At 37.3% G+C, this 22190-nt stretch overlaps 2 protein-coding genes across 2 annotated transcripts; one reads left to right on the top strand and one right to left on the bottom strand.

Annotated features, from left to right (window-relative positions):
• Window positions 1-3051: 3051 nt before the first annotated feature.
• LOC117289656 (glycine cleavage system H protein-like) lies at window positions 3052-9996 on the bottom strand. The gene is made up of 5 exons (XM_033770875.1): window positions 9653-9996; window positions 8229-8314; window positions 7303-7366; window positions 6108-6239; window positions 3052-4891 (listed from the first exon to the last, which is right to left on the bottom strand). The coding sequence occupies exons 1-5, from the start codon at window positions 9828-9830 to the stop codon at window positions 4791-4793; spliced, it is 561 nt and encodes a 186-aa protein (XP_033626766.1). The 5' UTR covers window positions 9831-9996; the 3' UTR covers window positions 3052-4790.
• A 3439-nt stretch (window positions 9997-13435) lies between these two features.
• Window positions 13436-21587, top strand: LOC117289351 (E3 ubiquitin-protein ligase MYLIP-A-like). Its single transcript, XM_033770437.1, has 4 exons — window positions 13436-13658; window positions 14795-14988; window positions 18086-18469; window positions 19266-21587. The coding sequence occupies exons 1-4, from the start codon at window positions 13572-13574 to the stop codon at window positions 19921-19923; spliced, it is 1323 nt and encodes a 440-aa protein (XP_033626328.1). The 5' UTR covers window positions 13436-13571; the 3' UTR covers window positions 19924-21587.
• The last annotated feature ends 603 nt before the right edge of the window (window positions 21588-22190 follow it).

Raw genomic sequence — 22190 nt, 5'->3', positions numbered from 1 at the left:
GAAATATACTTGGTAAGTCACCTAGCGTTCCAAAGGCTCTAATTTGTGTGCTTAGTTTTACAATGAATTTGGAGAGTCGCTTATTCTTAAACTGTGCATTAATATTAATAAATGTATGTACTATATAGAAGTACATTGTAGTGTGTGATTCAGGCAGAAACACAACCTTTTGCTGGAGAATGCATTTATCATTTTAGTGTGATCTCTTCCTATGACGTTTATTGGCCAACTCAAGACTACCTTGAAGCCAAGTAAACCGATGCTTTACAAGTGACATGCTTCAATCTATCTGCATTCCCAGACCAAAACAGTTTCTGCAGGGAATAGTAATAAAACTATGAATTTTTAATGGAAGTAATATTTTTTCAAAAATGCAATCAACCAATACTGTATATTATGCACTTGGTGTCACTGTGAAGTAAATATTTTTTTATAATTGAAATCAATGGTTTGTCTTAGGGGTTCTTTTTTCATTTTGAGTGTTTCTTTTATTTTGTAATGTGTTTAATGTACAAATCCCCTGACGATGAAAAGAGCAAGCTTTTAGTTTAAATGTTGAGACCAATATTAAGGACTCACAACACGGTATTGAAGTTTACAGCGAGAAGTCCCCTCGATCCACTTTTAAAGCAAACATAGTAGTACCGGCCAATTGCCTACCTTCCACCCAGGTAGTGGTTAAAAAGGACGGTTCCTTTCGTAACTAAGATGTCTCCCGAATTCCTTAAAATCTACTTGGCGGTAGTAGAATATAAAGCAAGACAACTTCTCAAAAGAACAAAATTTACCCAGCAAAAAGATAAACAGATGGCGTTATAGCAAGAAACCCAATGTATAATGCATCAATGCAAAGCTTACTGAGACGAACAGAGATACAGCAGAACAGTCACACAGGTGTTCATCGTTAAAGACACTGGACACTATTGGTAATTGTCAAAAACCAGTCTTCTCACTTGGTGCATCTCAACATATGCATAAAATAACAAACCTGTGAAAATTTGAGCTCGATTGGTCAACGAAATTCGTTGAAAATTACTTCTTTCTCGAAAACTACATTACTTCAGAGGAAGCCGTTTCTCACAATGTTTTATACTATCAACCTCTCCTCATTACGTGTTACCAAGAACGGTTTTATGCTAAAAATTATTTTGAGTAATTACCAGTGGTGTCCACTGCCTTTAAATTTGGTTACCAGGCTTAATAATGGGGTGGGGGGGGGGAACAATCTGCTGACCAATCAGAAGTGAGTGAGGATCTGCTTTCTGGAAGATGATGAATTAAGCAATACTCAGACTGAGTCGTCAAATTATCTTGTTACAAATTAATAACAAGAGCGTGCAGTTCTTACATGTTATAGCACTTCATCCAACTAAAGGATGTCTCAAAGTGTTCTTTTTTTCTAAAGGTAAATATCTCCACGGTCTCAATTTTGATAAGTCATGCTCTGTAAATCATTGTCCAATGTTTAATCATCAACCTTGGTCAGTTAGTAGTATGTGGTATTGTGTTTTGATACCACTCATCTTCAAGAACGGCACCAGCAGTGAAAAGCAGGAAAACAAGCTCACTAAACCAGCTTGATTCAATTGCAAAGAAAATGATATTACGTTAAAGGCATTCGCCCACGAAGATCGATTCAAACCTGGCCAAAGACCATAGCCAAATAGCACTGCTAAACCATAACCACATTTAAGCGCTAACTGTAGCAGAAATATTTGCTTTAATATTTCAAAGGTTAGCAAGAAAAATAGGTGGCCAGATGGTATTCACCAATAGTTGGTATTGTTACGCCAGTCTTTTTCATATATAGTAAGCACCAGAAGATTAGCTTAAATTTTGGTGTGCTAACGGTTAGCAGCACTATAAAACGGAAATCTCTTTTGTGTATTTACATGTATAAGTAAATACACAAAAGAGATAGCAACTGTTTTTATAGTATTATGAATTCCAATTTATGTGGTAACTTGTGATCAAGCACCAAATTGTACATGACAACAAATCTACATGTAACAGGCAAATTATTTATTTTGGCTGATGTTGTGCTCACTGTACGATTTCCATTCTATAGCGCTGCTAACCGAAAGCACACCCTATAATATCATATATAAAACAAATAATGAATGTTTTTTATTTGTGCAGTAGTGAGGATATTTTCATTCGTTGGAAGGTGGAATGTTCCATCTTTCAACTCATGAAAAAATTCGCACCATTGCTCTTATGAACATTCATTATTTGTATACCAACTCACAAATAGCTGATTGGGTCCATGAGGTGTGGTCACATGCAATCAAGGCAGGCTGAAATGAGTCACATGACCATAAATAAATCCAACCCTTTTACTTTGGAAAACAAGCAACATTAAACCGTACAGACTAGCAGTAGTAGTAGTATAATAATCAAGAACAAACATAAACATAATAATTGAACAACTGGATTTAATCAAAGTTCAACTTAAAGAAATATACATTTTTAAAACTCAATCTTTTTGCAGCTAATTTGTCCCATAACCACAATCGATTTAACTACTTTTGAGCATCTTTGACAAATAAACAACTTAATACTTTCAAACCCAACATGACAAAATACATATTAAATATGTATCTAAAACAAGGCAAGAAACACCTTTTTTAGTTTGAGAGTAACAACGATAACAATTTTTTAATTTTTTATAACGGGGGACAGAAATTTTCCGTGGCAGCAAAGTTTCTATAAACGGAGACAAACCGTGTTCTGTTCTTTCAGGAAGAATTCTTGAAGTATAATCTTAAGGATCATGAAATCCTTTGAAGGGAAAAACAGCCTTATATAAACTGCTTACCGCTTACCACAAAGCAGTGTCAAATACTCTTTGTAATTCTGCTGCCGTACAGCAGGGCCCAATTTCATGGCTCTGCTTACCGTAAGCACAGAATCGGCGCTTACGGAAGCAGGGAATTCTGTGCTTACGGCAAGTGTATTTTACGGGTTAGCGGCGAATTTGGGCTTCTGCGCGTGCGTACTTCACGTTACTAGGCATTCTACGCTTACAAGGCTAGCGCAGAAATTCGGCGCTTGCACGTAAGCGGGGAATCGCAATCGTAAGCGCAGAATTCGGTGGTAAGCAGAGCCATGAAATTGGGCCCAGCTGATTTACTGCCACATCAAAACAAAGTGTTAATAACCCAAGTCTTCTTTTGATACTTCTTGACATCGACAGCGCCCTCTAACGGCTAATTTTTGACAACCTACCACAGAGTGCAAACATGGGAATTCAAGAGAACCAATGGTTTATACAGGCCTGCACATAAAACTTTTATCAGCTGAAAGACTTAAAAAAGAAGACATCACTGTTTAAGTCCCTGTTAATACCACAATGGGACAGGTAATATAGACACCCCTACATTTTAATGACAGCAACACAGCTGATAGCTGTTGTGAATATTACAGATAAAAGTGCTTGGGGCATTGATACACACAGTCAAGACTAAGAGCTTAGTCAAGTCAAGACAACCATGGGTAGTCAAGCCCTTTGATTTACTCAACCATTCTTTGGTATCTTTTTAAAGTTTCAATTGATATATGCAAAATACTTGGAAACAAATATCAAATGATGCAGTGCTTATACAAGTTTATGAATACAGGCACTAATGGGTGAGAAGTAGAAAAAGAAAAGAAACACAATTGTGAACGAATGTTAAATTGTACACATTTTATGAGAAAATTTGCAAACCTGAGAAACACAAAGATCAAAGGGGCAAGGCATTTAAAAAATGCCACTGTTGGAACATCTTTGTTTAAGTACAAAACAGGCCCTATGAAATACTTCCGGAACTTTGCTCCAATGAACATCATGTTTTAAACTGCATTATATAATAAATCTGATAATTATTTCATTTAATGTTGGTTAAATCACAAAAACAAATTATCCTGTGGTGTTTGCAGATTCAGAAGAGGAAATTAGAATCCAGTAAATTGAGGGTGATAAACGGTTGTGGGGGGCATATAGCCATATAATGCACCTGCACCTTTTCCATGGGTCAACGTTTGCTGGTTTTAACACAACACCCTCAATTAAAATTCAACTGTAAGTAATATGTAGAACCCTCACCCCCCCCCCCCAATCCCAAGTAAGTCTTCAACTCAAATCCATTCATTGAAATTCACAACTCTCGGTCGTGTGCAAGGCAAATCAAATGTGTCTTGGAAGATAAGTGAAAGAGCAAACCATTACTATTAAAAGTTTGTAAATACTGTGCTCAGTTCTATCCTAAAATAAATGTGCACAAATAGAAATAATAATGAAAAAAAAAAAAAAACATTAAATTTCAAAAGGGATGAAACAAAGAGAGTTGGTAAAGCTACAACCAGTGTATGAAAAAAGAATTCAAAATCAGAAAATAAATCCTTCAATACTTATTGATCAAAGAATTATTTTGCTACAAAATTCAAAACCAAGTTTACAAAAGGTATAACGGTGATGCAGTCCACTTCATTTGCAACTGATCAATCTACACTGTGACTCGCCCAATGATTTATCCCTACTGCCCCCAACTTCCTCATTTTGCTCAATACCCCAAAATATAGGGGTTGTTTACAATTTTACCAACTCGCTGTTTGCCTGACGGCATCAACGGGAACTTCTCACCTACATGTATCTTAACTAACCTCAGACATCAGGGGAAGAGCTATAGATGAACACCAATCAATCTCAGGGGGAAAAAGTTCAACAACACTGCGAAGAGAACTAGTCGCAAAACTCCAACTTGGGTAACACTAGATAAATTCAACGTGCAACATTTGGTGCTTTCTGGTTATGAGTCGGAAGCCTTGGAGATGTATTCCTCGTACTCCTCTTGTGACATGAGTTCCTCTAACTGTTCTGGATGATCTATTGTCATCTTCAACATCCAACCTACGGTGGGAAAGATGGGAGAGGAAAGAATATAAAACAAGGGGAAATTAATTCTACGAATGGCAATTAAGATCACTTTTATAATCACTTGGTAGCATCTGTATAGCGCCCTCTGTTTACAAGTTATCATGCAAAATTATTATGTCAAATAAATGGACAATAAAAGACAAGCATCTTCTTGGATTCACGTTGCACTAAACAACTGGTATTAGAACCTCCATATTTCTTTGCCTTTGTTCCGAAATATTAAACTGGCGACAGGATACAAATAACTTCTGAAAAAAATCTACATCTGTTGTAGGGGTGCAAAGCAAGGACTCGACCTAGCAATTAAACATGTTTTCGACAAATCTCTGTTCTTCGGAATCACTCAACTGAAAGGCAGGGTATACCATCAAAGACCAGTATCCTCACTTGGTGTGCCCCAACATATGCATAGAAAAATATATGAAAATTTAGGTTTATTGCCCATCGAAGTTGCAGGAAATATAATGACAGAACAAAACACCCTTGCCTGAGCGTGAACAATTTTCTTTTTTCTAACAATGTTGTTTAATATCAACCACTCTGCAGTGCTCCTTACCAAGTAAGATTGTATGGACAATAATTTGTTGAGTAATTACCAAAGGCATACCCTCACACTGTGTAATTAATGACCCTTGTATACAATGTATATTTTGAACTCAACTTAAATGCAAACATACCAGTAAATTTAACATAATTATACAGGAAATTTGTATTATATTTAGTTTTAGTTTAGTTTTATTAGACTTTACACTGGCATAAAAATATAGAAATACAAATCGATACATAAAGAAATAAAGAATCAAATTAGCTATAAAAAATACCAAGCCAGTGAGTGACGAGGAGGAACAGGTGACCAGCACCTCTACAAAGCCGTCCTGTCACAAGAAATGTCCCCTGAAACCCACCCCATAGCAAAAAACCACCCAACCCACAAGAATTTTTTTAAGAATACAGTGGAAGAGACATGATTTGTAGGCATACTTTCCGGTAATGTTACACTGTTGAAGGAGTGGGTGGGAATTGACAACACAACTGCACCACCTTTCTAAATTTATCTAGGGTGTGTTTTCGCGGCCAAAACCCAAAACTTTTTTTTACTTACCATTGGTTGATCACTAACCATTGACCAAAACAGTTATTGGTTACGATCGCCAAAACGCACCCCTGATAGTGACTTAATCCAACATACCTGCAACAAGTGGATCACTGTTGACTAATTCGGGTGATTTATCCAGAGCCTTGTTCGTCTGTTTGACTTTACCATCGATCATGGCACATAGGTCACTTGCTGCCTTCACACTCTCAACCACACCATAGGAATCTAGCAGGAGGAACATCAAAGATGAACACTTAAAATGTATTTCTTGCAGAATCTTGCAACAATCACACACAATCCATCACCCCCGCCACACAGGTCGATAACGAGAACGATTAAAGTGCACACCCTCGATTGGTTGAATTGCTCCACGCAGAATACGCCCATGCCTATTCAACCACTTGAGGGCATGCATTTTTATCGCTCTCGTTCTCGTTCTCGTTTTCTGTTACTGGGGCCTGTGTGACAGGGCCTTAACCCAAGGAAACAGTCAACAAACAGTCAACAATCAAACCGCTCCGGTAGAGCGCAGAAAACATTTTGAAAACAAATTCACACTTAAACCCAAAGTTCTAAAATAGCAAATCTTAAACACTTCTTGTATATAGTTTGAATCATTTCTCGAAAACACCACTGGACTTGTTTGGTTGTGAGGTTTTTTGCAGAATTCTAACTGTACTGGACTTTGAGCCTTGGTCTAGTGGGTTATAAGCATAGAGTTATATATAAGACCCAGAGGGCGCACAAGCCTACATAGATACGCAGACTGGTATGCGGCCATTTTCTAAGTTTACAAAACAGCATTGCATAGCGTTATCATAACACACACACAAACTAGTACTTTGTATCCAACGTGCGTACAACGAACTTCACCAAATGGGGCGCGTGTCTCCTTATGGTCCCGTTGCGTTTATGCACACAGCGTCACCAGTGCGCCCTCTAGTTCTTTAACTCTATGGTACTAAGCCCTCGGTTCTATTTCACTTTAGAGCGAAGATTCTTCTTTAAGATGAGTTGTCAATATCACCACAGTGATTTGTGTTGTGACTTCACATTTTGCTTCATCTACATCCATGCATAGGTTCCCATTTATTTCTAGACCTGGAACGTCTCAGTTGTTACAAATCTCAGAGGTTTATAGACTCATCCAACCTCGCTACCATGGGCAGCGCGCCGTAACACCAGCTAGCTCTGCGTACGTCTCTAACCCCTGGAAGATAATATTTTAAACCAAAACAAAAATTATAAGCCATCTAGCTCGCTATGATGAAAAACAGTTCAAACTTACCTCCCTTGGCTAGACGTATCCCAGTCTGGGGCAATTCAATATACACTATATCTCCTAGTTTTTCCTGGAAAAAAAAAAAAATTAGAGGAGGAATATTTTAAAACATGTTTAAGATTTTCACTAGTGCTTACTGGTAGGGGGAAATATTCTGGTATAAAGATAGCAGCGAACGATTTCCCTTGTTTAGCAGAGCAGAATGCTACACAAAATTTATGAGAACATTGCTACTCGGCATTCAGTGTGCACAGAAAAAGTGCAGTTTTAATTTGTTGCTTTGCATAATTGCTGGACGATATCATTCCCTGGCTAGTGCTGGTAATAACCATTAACTTGGCCCAATTTCCTTGATCTGCTTTAAAAGCACAAAATTAGCTCAGCAAAACAACAGTATGCTAACCAGAATAAGGCTACAAGCCAAAGTGGCCCAATCTCATGGTGCTGCCTGTAAGCCCCAAATATTGCTTTTAAACGATTTTCTGCTTAGCTGAAATGAGCTAGGTACCAGTCACAAATTGAACATGTGACATGGTGCTTTGGCTGGTGAGCATACTTTTGTTTTGCTTTAGCTACTTTTGTACTTTAAGCAACTCCATTAAGTTGGGACCTGCTTTTACTTCTGAAAGGGTTTCCAAAAAAAGGGAAAACCTAGAGATCCGAACATCTACAGGCCCTGAACTTCACTCCTTGAGGTGCATGGCAATTTTCCTCTTTTTAGGGGCACTTCCATTTATGAGGGAAGTGTAGGAAGTTGGAACTTTTCAAAAGGTACCACAGCAAAAGCTTAGGGCACCTCAGCAATTTTAGTGGGTGCTGTCGTTTAATTCGAGGCCGGAATCTCTTTTAGGAAACTTGTAGCTGATAGTGAGCAGTATAATACAGAAATCTGGACAATCATTTAGGTAATCATCAGGCCTGACTATTCTCACCTGGGCAAAGTCACTGATACCAATAGTTCCTGTGCGTATGTCTTCTTCAGGTAGAATCCACTCATGATCTTTGGAGAACAGACGACCTGGACAAAGAGGGAGATTCAAGAATGATAATAAATAAGACTTATAAAGCGCATTTTGCAGAGATACAATGCGCTGGTAAAAAGAAAGCCAAGAAAAAGGTGGTTTATGGGCGAGAAGAGAACGGATGCGTTTCTAATTTTACACTTGAAAGTCTGGAGTGAGTTGATGTTATGATGAATGTGATTTGGTAGAGAGTTCCAGCAACGGGGAACAGTCCCTAGATAAAAATTGTGTGGTTTTATTTGCCAAGCAAAGAGTCTCCTCTCCCTTGACCAAAACTTAGAAACACGTAAGGCTCCACTGGTTATTTGCACTTGTAAATGCAAAAAGTTTGGTATTTGAGGCATTTCTACAAGGTACAAAAATATGTCATAATGTTGAGGCCTAATATAAATATTTGCCCACCGAAAAAGTTTCATCAAACACTATTTCAATTCACAATTCATGATAATCAAATCATGTGACTGAATATTTTGCTGAGCATTCTGGAAAAAAAATACAGAGGCTTAAAGAAGCCATGTGCCTTATATCATTTTCTAATATTTTGAGAGATTTTTATTTTTTAACCCTCACATCAATATTATTATTAATATTAAAATTTAAACATCAGCTTGTTGATTCAGTTATCACTGTTTATTTATACGCTTTATTACAAATATTAAGAAGAAAAAAAAGATTTGGAAACCAGTAATTATTCACACTTTTTATATTTTTTTTATTTTTTTATTTTTTGCAAGTTTCCATGGTAATTTTAAAAGTTTATTTAAAAAAATATTTTGAATAAAATGAAGGCAACTATGGGCTATACAGTCATACACAGAGTCTCATAGAACACTTGTAGTCACTGCAGATGTTTCTTCCATGTATGGCTTCACCGGGAAACCATACTTTCTCGTTTGCCGTGAAAACAGGAAAAACTCAAAACAAATGGGGCCAGTTGAAGTCATCGAAGATCGGTGTGTGGTGTGAACATTTCAATGTCCATCAAGTTTTAATACATGTTTGCATACTTAATATTAACAAATGAAGATAATTAGGGCATCGGTTGATATATGAAATCATTATTTTTTTTCCCAATTCAAAGAAAAAGGCATAACAAATTAATAGCGTGAAAACTGGTATAAAGCAGAGGATAAAAATGGTTTTCAAAGTGTAACAAACGAATACTCTACTCTAAGTCTAGGACATGACCTAGACTAGAGTCTTTTTATAGAGACAATACATTAATTTGGGCCAGCTCAGGGAAAGCTCAAGCCATGCATTGCCATTGCATTGGGCTGTTTATGTGTTTACAAAACGGGGCCTGACCACCACTACGAGACGACAGACAACTTTACCTTCTTTCAAGAGGTCAGAAGTTGATGTGCTAAATTGTCGTGGCACTGGAAGACTTTGCTGCCTTGTTATTTTTGATGAAGAGTTCAATAAATGCGGACGTGCAGTAGCCCGAGCAGACACCCTGCATACTCTAGAACACAGGTTCACAGATTGTGAAAGAATTCTTGGACATGCCATGTTGAAAACTTTGTCCAAATTTTTTTTTAATACGATCGTGTGGAGTCAAATTCGGTGAACAGTGACCTTTGGCGTGTGTTTTGTGTGACATCCACAAAAGCTTGTACACTGTACATTAAATCAAATCATGTATACTTCAGTTTGTGTGCGTTTGTTTTCTGACCACTGTTTGAGCAGGGCGCCCTCAATTCTTGAAAGAAATAATTCCCTAAAAATCACTCAGACTGAAAGAACATTAGATTGTCTGTGACATAAGATCTAATAAGCTCAATTTTACTAGCCAAAAATGGTATGATGCACACACAACATAATTGGGCATACATTTAAATCAAATCATGTATAGTTCAGTTTGTGTGTGTTTGTTTTCTGACCACTGTTTGAGCAGGGCGCCCTCAATTCTTGAAAGAAATAATTCCCTAAAAATCACTCAGACTGAAAGAACATTAGATTGTCTGTGACATAAGATCTAATAAGCTCAATTTTACTAGCCAAAATGGTATGATGCACACACAACATAATTGGGCATAGTTTCCGCGGTTGCTAGGCTAGCTGTTTGTGTTTCGACTGGCTTTCTCCGTAATCAGATAAGTTAGCTTTTCAGATTATCGTGCACCGCAAAAAAAACAAAAAAAAACGGAATACATTAATTGTGATCCGCTCTGCAATGGATACATGCTATTTCACTAATTATTGTATCTGTCACAGATAATTATACCAGTTTAGAATCGAAGGCCTATAATTATTCCGAGTTGTGTGTCAAAAGAACCCACAAACCATTTAGACGGAACACATTCCTCACTATCTATCTTCAATGAGACATCATTAGTGAAAGTTTGCTGAACTTATGATTATGGACTTGGTAATTACTCAAAATAAAACCTCACTTGGTGACGAGTAATGGGGAAAGGTTGACAGTATAAAACATTTTAAGAAACGGCTTCCTACTCTGAAGTCATATCGAAAAAGAAGTAATTGTCCACGAATTTGATTTCGAGACCTACGATTTTAGAATTTGAGGTCTCGAAATCAACCATCTAAACGCACACAACGTTATTATCTTTCGTTATTATGTCGCAAATTCGACGACCAATAAAATTGAGCTCAAATTCTCACAGGTTTGTTATTTTATGCATATAATATGTTGATAAATTGTCAAAGATCAGTCTTTTCACTTGGTGTATCTCAACATAAAAAATTCATACGCATGAAATAACAAACCTGTGAAAATTTGAGCTCGATTGTTTGATCGTCGGAGTTGTGAGATAACTATGAAAGAAATGTGGAAAATTACTTCTTTCTTGAAAACTACATTACTTTCTCACAATGTTTTATACTATCAAACTCTCCCCATTACTCGTTACCATGAAATGTTTTATGCTAATAATTATTTGAGTAATTACTAAGAGTGTCCACTGCCTCTAAGTGCGCGGGGAGTGCTTATGTCCCCGGCCACGCCCAACCCGTCTCCAAGACTCGTGATTGGTTGAGTGGCTACCCACGCCCCCTCTCTAAGACTCTGATTGGTTTAGCGTGCCCTACCCACACCATGCCCCCCTCCCCCGTCTATTTTCTATACCATCCGCCCTGGTTGAAAAGCAGGACAGTTCAGAACCGTACTGAGAAGTCTCGTGAACTTCCGATTATCTACTCCGGGGCGGCAGTATAGGTAGATACACACATGGTGTTACCGCAAACCAATGTACATTGATAAATCACCATGCCTAAAATCCTATACGATTAGTTTTCTTCAATTGCGAATGTGAGTAAAACTAACCTGCGGATGCATTTCATGCAGGCGGTATAACATTATAGTCCACGCGCATGAACAATTACTTTTTATTTGGAACACAGTATGTGAGAAAAGTTTCAGACAGTAACGTTTTTTAAAATTACACTTTTTTTGAAAAAAGTTTGTCCGTGAACCATCACTTCAAAAAGCCTGTCAACATTCTCAGTTGGCTTGCGGTTAGGTAGCCTAGTTATAATTAGCAACTGCCATGAGGAGGGGAACAACCGTATCTGTTTTCTCTGTCATTACACACAAAGATGGCCATGAACCCATCACTTCAAAGTGAAACCTTTATACTACTCAAGTGAAGCATCTACTCTATTCTCAGTTGACAATCGAAATTAGTGCTAGGTATCCATTCTCTTTCTCTTACAGTGAGTATAATACGAAAGTGTAAGGCCGCCAGCCCCCTAGGTATCCATGTGATCCAACCACTAGGAATAATTTATACGGTAGTTTTTTTATTGCCATACTCATAGTTTTGGGAGGGAGGGGAAAGGTGGGAGGGGGTACACAAACGTACGTTTCTTTTAATTGTTTCAGTAAGAAGTTATCCCTGCAAAAAGATGGGCAATGCTAGCATAGAGTAAGGACAGGAAAGGGGGGGGGGGGGGGGGGGGCAGGGAATTTCTTTAGAGACACTTGCCCAATTTCCCTACAGAGAAAGAAAAACACATTTTTTTGTGAACAAGTCATAGATAGCCAATTATTAATTGCATAAAGAAAAACAATTTTTTTTTTTTAATATTGTAGAATTAAAATATTTATAATTGGGCTAGCCGGTTGTTTAAACCAATAGTGCGCCCAGCATAGGCCGGGGGAAGTCCGCGTGGGAGATTTGAAAATGATACTCGAATGTCTCACTCACGACACAGGAATGTGATTTCCTGTAGAGATGGCATCAACAAAACAAAAAAACCTAACCGCTGACCTTAGCCTTTCAACGTGCCTGCCCATTTTACTACAAACAATACAGAAAAAAATGCACATTACGCCCACATACTACTACGAACACACAGAGCAAGTCTACGTGCCAGAAACATGATGCATAATGCATAATGCATGATGATGCACGAACCGTCACCTTGACATTGGGTCATTTGCATACAATGTGTATCTTACTTGCAGTTTCAAACCGCAAGTTTTCAATTTCGCAAGGTTTTGAGGGAGGAGAGTTTATGTTTAAACATTAATTACCCGTAACTGTAAACCGTTATATCATTCTTGAGTTCGCAAAATAATAAAATTAGCGAAGATAAACAATGATTCGATTGATTCGATTAAGCAATCGTGACCTGGCCCCTGGAAACCCAGCAGGAGTCGGCCTGCAAAAAAGCTCGAGCCGTCGTCGTGCAGGGGTTTTCCTGCGGTAAACAGGTATGACGTATTACGCCAGCTGGAGGGATTCCCCTTTTTGATTGGGCAGAGTATTTAGCCCCTTGTCACCGGGTGGATTGATTGGCTCGTGGTGATTTTTTTCACGCAGCACATGCATGATCCAGGTTGTTTGTCAAGAAAAGTAAAAAGATTACACCATTTTTAAATTAGGGGTGTTTAGTTGTTTAGTGAAGAATAAATCCTAAATTTAGGCATAATTTATCATATTTAGAACAAATAATGGTTAAAAATTTACTACCATAAATCAAAGTATTGATTTCATAAAATTTAAAATTAACATATTCAACATAAGCTATAAAAAATAAAATACAATGAATTTGTTAAACTATATAGCACCCTATTTTACTGATAGTACACCCCAGAGTTAAATCGAAAGCTGGATGCTGCGCTAGCTTTGCCCTGCATTAGCGCAGTTTGTACATGTCACAGCACGTATTTGCCAATCCATTGTGTGGATTTCGCAAGAAGTTGGAAATTACTGTGAAAATGGTCGGATTGATCTGAGAAGAAGCTAGCATTTACAACATTTTAGGCAAGCAAGTCGAGTTGTTAAGATGTTTATTCTCGTGACTAAACCCGATCAGAACATTTGTGAGATTGAACTATCTCCGAAATCGCTTGGGCAAGAATGCCTCGACAAGGTAAGCAGAAGTTCTTTATATTAATTATTGCCAGCTGATTTCCTTTTGAAACAATCAATGTGCTATTTTCAGATTTGTATTCAATTTCATGTAAAGTTTTCTCTGTTTTTGGTCTATTTGTTTTATTTCCCATCCCAGATATTGCCTTGTTTTTGTTCACACAATCACTGAATCAGTCATCATCGTTTATATTGCGAGCAACTGTACAAAATATTTACTGTCATTTGTTCAGTTCAGTTGCACTTGCAGTTATTATTTTAATTTATAAATCTTAATAAAAAAATACTTTTTGTTATACATATTTAATAATAGTAACCCCTTGCGTTTTCAATGAGTGAGGCATCATGAGTACTGATTCTTCGATATAATAAAACTAAAAGTATTTAATGTGAAGCATCTGTGGAAAAGAAGCATCTGTGGAAAAGAGGCATTTGGATTGTGCTTTCCAATCTAATTAAATTTAGAAACGTTCATTGTTTTTGTAAACAGCAACCCATTTAGTTTAATTATGAAAAATTTCTTTCTATTAATAATGATGTAGGTCTTTAGTACGTTATAATCTTACAAAAATTTCAGTTTACTGCAGCAACAATTTACAACATTGTACCAAATAAAATAAAAATAACAAGTGTTTGAAACTGACTGATTGTTTTAATGAATCACACTTTGTCTGAAAGTTATCTTTTGTAATAATTCTCCTGCTAAACCTTATTGTGAGATTTTCCTGCAAGCTAGACACTAAAAACATGAACTTTTGTGATACAATTGCTTCAGTTCAGGTAATCAATGGCAGATAGAAATAGCCATGTGATGATTGTTCAGCCAGGGCTTAGCAGAGAAAAAAAAAATCACAAATGGAACAGAAGTTTTTTTTTAAAGAGTGTAATATATCCCTTTGTTTAAAGTTTAATAGGAAGTTTGTAATTGACAAGCTAAAGAAGATGCAAGTCCAAATTACGGTTTGTGTTTAGATTTATAAACCATAGGACTTCATTGTTGTTTGGGTTTTACTATTTTAATCTACGTTGGCCTTTGTTCCATCTTGTGTGTATTTCAAACCCTGTTCTGTTGTTTATTAAGTTCATTTAAAGTAAGATGACAGTAGTTTGATTATTTTTTTCTTCTTTTGACCACAGGTGTGCCAAAAACTGGGAACTATAGAAAGTGATTACTTTGGGCTGCAGTTTACAAGGAAAAATGGCGGTGATCCAATGTGGCTCAATCTTCGAAACCCCATCAACTCACAGGTCACTGGACCTTCACCACTGAGGCTGCAGTTACGCGTCAAGTTTCATGTTCAGCCTCATTTAGTTCTACAAGAAGTTACAAGGTGAGAATATGTTCAAATAAACCTGAGAGGCACTCGTGAACGTCTTGCTTTTATTTGAGGAAGTTTTTTAACATTAGGTGTTTTTCTCGAGGCGCTGTTATGTAAGGAAAGAAAGAAAAGCCAAAGACAATCTCTCAATCAAAGTTTCTTAGATAATATCTGTTTTCACACTTACTGTGTACGTTACCGCCATGGTGAATTTATTCATTCAACAGTAACCATGATCAAAACATGATAACTCGTGTGTGTCCCAATCATGTGACCTGCATGCACCAGCCGCATGCAGTCCTGTAACTGGATAATTAGTGTTTTCTTGAACATCCACTCATAATATGTTTATCTAGACATGGAACCTAATTTCCTCTTAAAAAGGAAGTTATATAAAACATCAATGGGAATTAATTGGATATAATTTGCCAAAATATTTAAGGAAGTGATTTTATAAAACAAACAATGTCAGTATTAATGTTACATTTATGTTTTTTATTAGTTTTTTCAATTGTATGTATGTGAAGGAGAATTCCAGATTTTTATCCGAGCATTTCAAAGGAGTGAGTGCCCTCCTCTGCACTCTTTTTCCTTTCCTAAAGATCAGTTAAACAAAACAAATTTGATATGAGTTTAGATGCATTAGTTTTGCACTGTTATTTAATGCTTGTATATGACTGGAATGTGCATCTTCTCTATTTATAATCTTAACACACCTGTATTGCACATTTTGCAATGATCTCATACAAGCCGGTGCATCCCCTATTACATGCCATACTGATTGCGAAATCACAGAAGTTTGGTTATATCTTTGTGTTAATTACTATGGACATAAAAAGAATATTACAAAAATGCTTGCAAATTCCAGTTTATTGTATTTAGTAGAAAAAGATTTTGTTGACAAGTTAAAAAATTTGTGCGAAGTTTGGAAAGCTGTCAATGGTTCCCCCCCTCGACCTTCAATATGTTTGAACACAGAACTGAGGTTTGTTTGACAAGCACTTTGTGCAAACTCAACTGCCTGGCCCATTAAGGTTAACAAACTTTTGAAGAGCAGCTGCTGACAATCTCATGGTACTAAAATCAAGTATGGTGTGTATCACTTGAGTTGCGTCTTCTATACTTTTAGGTTTAGGAAATAATCCTATATAAGGACTTCACTTGGGGTGTTGTAAGTTAGTGGTTATAAGACATGAAATCAATTCCTTTACAGGATCCTGATTGTGTTTTCAAAAATATGTCATCACTTCCACCCTTGTTAAATGTGTTTTTAAACTTAACATTTTTTGGAATACATAATTTCATCTCTACATCAACCATAGAGGAAGGAAAACTTGCATTCTTCGCTTGAAGTTATTTCATTTCAACTAGGTGCACGTATTTAATGAGGACATATATAGAGATGCTGAACCCCCTTTGACATGTAAATTATCAGTACACACTCAAATGGGGCTGGTGATGATGCGTGAACACATCTGTGTGTACACAAGTAGCTTGTACACCACTGTACACTACATGTATTGGACAGCACAATCCATATGTGTAGTGTGCATTTGGTTGGTCACGAGACTACTAGGTATTCAATGCTAAACAGTTCTCCGAAGAATGATGGGACTTTTTGCATATAATGGCAGACAACAGAGCATAACCAGGGCGGTGGTATTATTGCAAAGGGTTAGGTATGCGAGTTCATGCATTGCTCTAGATAACTGATTTAAGTGAATGCTGATGGAGTAAAAGGACATGAAAACTTGATTTGATTTTGAGGTTCAATTTGCCTTGAATATACTATTGTCAACCGGGTGTGTTTGTAATTAATTATAGATGAACCCAAATGCTGTGTTTCTGTTGAGTGTTTCTACGGCACAAAATCACGATTGCTCAACATTTTGAGAATCAGTTTCTTATTGAAATCTGTAATAATTCAAATGTGTGTGTGTGTGTGTGTGGGGGGGGGGGGGGGGGTTGAGAGAGCTTACTATGTAGCTGTTTAAGTTTTTGTTTCTTAAAGATTATCAGCAGGGCAAACAGAAATGATTTTCAGGTTGTTGGAGGTGGGACTTGATTCTTGAATCAAGATGACATTTTAAGAGGATTAAGGAATGCACTTGGTTTATTTTAGGTTAATTGCGTTGTTTGATAGATGATCCTTCATCTGGCAAGTTTTTGAAAGAATGGATTATCTTAGCTCTACTTGAAGATCACTCAAAAATAAATTGCACAGTTGCTCTGCATGGGAATTACTGCAATGGTAATTAATATTCACTTGCAATGATCAGTTTCATGGCTATTGGCTGCATTTCTGGTTAATCAATCAAACCACATGTGATGCTTGGAAGCTTAATCAGAATACAATGGACAATGGGGTTTGTGTTGCGTGGCTGTGTACAGTGTGTGGTTTAATTAAAAATGAATCTTCCATTCAGTGTTACAGCTAGTAAGATTTGTTTGTCATTGAGTGAAAGCACAGCTATACAATTGCCTATTGTAACACTGAGGAAAATGTTATTGAATGCGTAATGAGTATTCAAGGTGTTTTTTTATGACATCAGCAAGAGGCATTTTTTGTGTTTCACCTTTGAGAGGACAAGGCCATTAACCTGGGGCAACAGAGGCCATGGTCAACGTGGCCTCTGTTTCATGGGCAGCCGTTGATAAAACATGAATATTAATCAAGTTAAGTTTTTGCCTGAATGACCTCTTGGGCTTACTGTGTACATGTACAGTGTGTACGTGTGGATACATGACCATTTATGCATCTATGCTCCTCATTAACTAAGAGGGTCAGATGTTCATTCAGGATAGAACCTATTGGTGTTGTATTTTGTTTTAACTTTATATTACAGCAATCAAATTAATGTTAATGGCAGATTTTACTTTAAATCGGATTGTTGAAATTGTAATTTAAATTGTCTTAAAACAAAAGTATCCATTGCTGCATTAAGCCTACTATTCACAGCTAAAATTGTGTTTATCCAGCAAATCAGAAACCTGATTCAGGTGTTTGAGTTAAATTGTAAATAAAGTAAACCAATAGAAAGAAAACAAATTGAATGAAATGTATGTGTGTTTGCTAAGCCCATTGTCTATTTTTGTGTTCTTTCCTCAGACGGCTGTTTTTCCAAGATGTAAAACTGGACCTCATCAATGGTAAACTCTTGGCCTCCGTGAAGGAAATTGCCCATCTCGCCGCCCTCCTTGCCCAGGCCGAGCAGGGCAACTACAGACCGGAGACCCCTCATTACACATGTCTGCCACGCAGGATCTGCAGTGATGAGTTCATCACCCAAGTCATGGCAGAGCACGTACGCTTACGAGGTATGAAACCATCTCAGGCAGAGAATAAGTTTCTGCAGGAGGCATCGTTGTTGGACAGCTACGGTATGGAGCTGTATCATGCAAGGGACACCAGTCAAGGCAGTGTTCTCTTTGGTGTTGGGCCCCAGGGCATACATCTCTATTCTGATGAACCTAAAGTAGAGTGCTTACAGAGGTGAGTGAGAGATTGATGTAGCCATTTAATTGTTTGTTAGAAGGCAATAAAACCAGTTGAATATTAAAACCCATTTGATTTTGAATACCAAGCTTACTTGAATGCAAAAGTCGCTTCCCAATTACAGTTTGGAAAGTGATTGATGCTTTGTAATTCAGAGTTATTCTCATGGAAGTTTATTAACTAATGTCATAGAATATGGTACACACTGTTGATTGAGATTAAACTCTCTGCTTTAGAACATAAAAAATAAACTTATGCTGATGAGAAAACTCTGAAAGATTGTCACTATAAGATTTTTATAAAAAGTTTTTAAATGGACTGTAGCCTTGACATATACATCATGTAGTAGGGGGTCCCTTGACAGATTGTGGCATTTTTGTTGTTTGGTATTTAAATGTACTGAACATACCTAAGTGTAGCTCTAAGCTTTTCTGTTATGAACTCATGTGGAAAATATCAGTGAAGCGTAACATGGGCTTTTGCAAATTTCCATCTATTGTATGGGCTTTTGTTGTTATTTGAAAAAAAATGGGGTTTGTGCCAGGAGACTTTTGTTGCGCTTTGTTGTCAGGAAAAACATTGGTTGCATTTAGAAATCCTGATGGAAGGCCCCCTGGCAGAATCATGAGCTTCTTATTATTTGCAGTGTCTCCTTTAACTGTGATCTGGTAATAAGACGGTTTTCAAACTTGGTTGATTGTCTTTGTGTCAGAGTTGTAAAGATTCTAACACAAGTTTTAAAACCTGCTTTATTTCACAAGTCTTTGATGTACTTTCCTCTTTTTGTTATCAGAATTGGACTTGACCTGATCCTGAAGGAGTCAATCAATGGAAAGTGTTTCAGTGTAACATACCCCCATGAGGCAAATGGTGAAGTTAGCCCAATGACACTCTCTGTGAAACTCCCGAGTAGAGAGGTGACTGAAGCGTTGTACCGAGCGGTCACCGAGAAGCACGAGTTCTTTATCTGTGACACAGTGCAGCAACAGATCCGAGCTGAGTGTGTGCGTGACTTCAGGGGAACTCTGGCATCCATCTTCACTGAGAACACCGAGTATGGCAAAAAGTTCATGTTTGACGTCCAGCGGACATGGAGAGAGGTTTATGACAGTACAAAAAGGAAGCTGCATGTCGCTGGGTGCTCAGAAATGCAGCGTGTGACATTCAGTGATCTGCCTGACCAAGAGAACAGTGCGTGTACAATGTCGGATGAAGATGAGGACAGTAACTTAAAGTCGTTGAAAGAGAAACTGGAAACGCTGACAAACGGCTTCACGTGCAAGGTGTGTATGTCAACAACGCTGGATACAGCTTTCTTCCCCTGCGGCCATTTGTTGTGCAGCGTCTGCGCGGAACAGGTGGAGGCATGTCCTCACTGTCGAGCAGACATTGAACAGAGACTTCGAATCTTCTTGCCGGTAGAACCACACAGAGAAAGCGTGCCAATATGAGTGTGAAAACCGTAACTCAGCAGAACATTGGTGTTGTGCACAACTGCTACATTTAACTGGCTACAGATGATGCTTGTGTTTCAGAACACTTAGTGGAGTATTTTATCAGGACTATGGTATTATGGTATTGGCTTTAGGAGTGCAATATGCTTTCTAATTTAAATGAAGAGCCACTTTCGAGGGAAAGTCTGTTCTTGGTAACTGTCACAAATTTAAAGAGTTATTGGATTGGAATCTGTGTATTCCAACTGCAGTAATACAGTGTTTTTTAAATTGTATAAGAAAAAGTCGTAAATTAACAGATTATTCATATACTGTATTTTTGGAATATCTTTATAGAACGATTTTGTAGTCTTGCTGCTATAGGTGGGTCTCAAGAAAGATAAGAAAATATCAAATTCTGTGTTAATTTATAAAATAGCAAATACAGAATGGATGCTCTTCAACATTTATTTTCAAGGGAAGGTACAAAATGCTAAAGTGTTTGGCCAGCATCTTCAAAGATGCAAAGAAACTTGAACTGCTTTGTTGTTCTTCTTAAAACTCTTACACCACCAATAAGCAGTGGGGCATTCTGTGCTTGTGCACGAGTCCACTGGTAAAGTAGATGGGATTTGAACCCCTGACCCTCGCATTGAAAAACAGATAAAAGTTATTGTTCAGTTGAAAGGTTAAAAGAGCATCACGTCAACTGTTGCTGAATTGGCAGATAACCATTAGGGTCTATAACCTAAAAAATTAAAATACACAAAGCTATTATTCCATGCTAAATTACACTTTCATTTACATACGTGTGCATGATTGAAGTTTTCCAATATTTTAAAACAAATCTCTTCCAGTGGCGTGCATGTACCTTCCCTCTTATGTTTACCGGACAAAAATGATTCAAAATTTCCCCAAAACATTCAATATTGATCATAATTGTTGTTACGGTCCTAGTATTGTGATACAGATGATCACTTTTTCACTGTCTAGCAAGCCCACCTTGGAGGGAAATCTTAACGAGAATGTATGTTAAATCACAGTATTAATCTGCCACCCTCAGTCCTTGGTGCCAGCAACTCGAGCACCAGGTGTTTAAAAGAGGTGTGGTCATTTGTTATTATCTTTTCAAATTTTTAATTGCCCCCAAAAAAATGAAAAGATTTTGTTATTAACTGTGAGTTTTGATTTGAGTGTTTGTAATGTTACTTCATTTATAATATGTTAATATTTATCCACAGATGAAATCTGTTGTTTGTTACCGTGTCTTTTAATGTTATAGACTTAATCAGATGAGCAAAGAATGTTACCTCTACAACTTGAAGAAAACATAAATAGGATTTTGTTATTATTTAAGATTAGTGTATTGCGTCGAAAACGTTTTAGTTGAGAGAGCATTTGCTTCTTTGTGTATATTTTAGTCACCATAGTTTAATTTAATGTTGAGTGTGTGTTTATAGAGGCTCCATCACCAAATAGTGATTTGTCTGTGAGCTGCAAAAATAATCGCATAGCGAAACTGGTTAGGTACTTGGGCCAGTTGCATAAAACAACAAAATATTGCTGAATTACTTAATTTGCCAAATGAAAATGTTGTGTAAAACTATGAAGAAAGCTTCTCATGAGGAATGCACTAAAATATTGTGCTTTAGTAACATGGAAATCTGGGAAGAGAGTGTCTACGCTTTGGAGAACACAAAATCCATTTTAACATCGACCCTTTTCATTGCTCCATGTGCCAAAATGTAAGGTACGAGTATATCTTAAATATTCTTAAAAATGTGATTCCAAGCTGCTAGTCTGTGCCACAATCTGGGGCCAATTTCATAGAGCTGCTTAAGCAAAAAATTTGCTTAAGGAAGAAAACTGCTCGCTCTTTTTACACATGTTACTGGCCAAAATTGCATGCCATATACATTGCTTGTGACTGGTATTTAGCTGTTGTTTACCTAGCATAACAATTGAGTGGAGTATTGGCCGGTAATCTGATTTTACTAAGCAAGGATTTCTTTTGCTTAAGCAACATTTTGTGCTCAAGCAGCTCTATGAAATTGGGCCCTGCTTGATTCCACATTTTCACCAATGAACCAGGTAGAAACATGAGGTACAGCCACTTCTCATAATCATCCATTTGATGTTTTGAGGACAGGTATGTCAGGGTTATTGAAAATTATTACCACATGACATGAATGCACCTGAATTTATGATCAGAGGTGCTTCGCCTAAAAAGCAATCAAAATTAATAATTATTCCATAACTGACTGATAACACTAACGAATGTCTAC

The sequence above is a fragment of the Asterias rubens genome, chromosome 4 (assembly GCF_902459465.1).
Source record: "Asterias rubens chromosome 4, eAstRub1.3, whole genome shotgun sequence".
In the NCBI taxonomy this organism is placed as follows: domain Eukaryota; kingdom Metazoa; phylum Echinodermata; class Asteroidea; order Forcipulatida; family Asteriidae; genus Asterias; species Asterias rubens.
The sequence above is the reverse complement of the archived record's forward strand: the minus strand, read 5'-3'. Positions and strand labels throughout refer to the sequence as shown.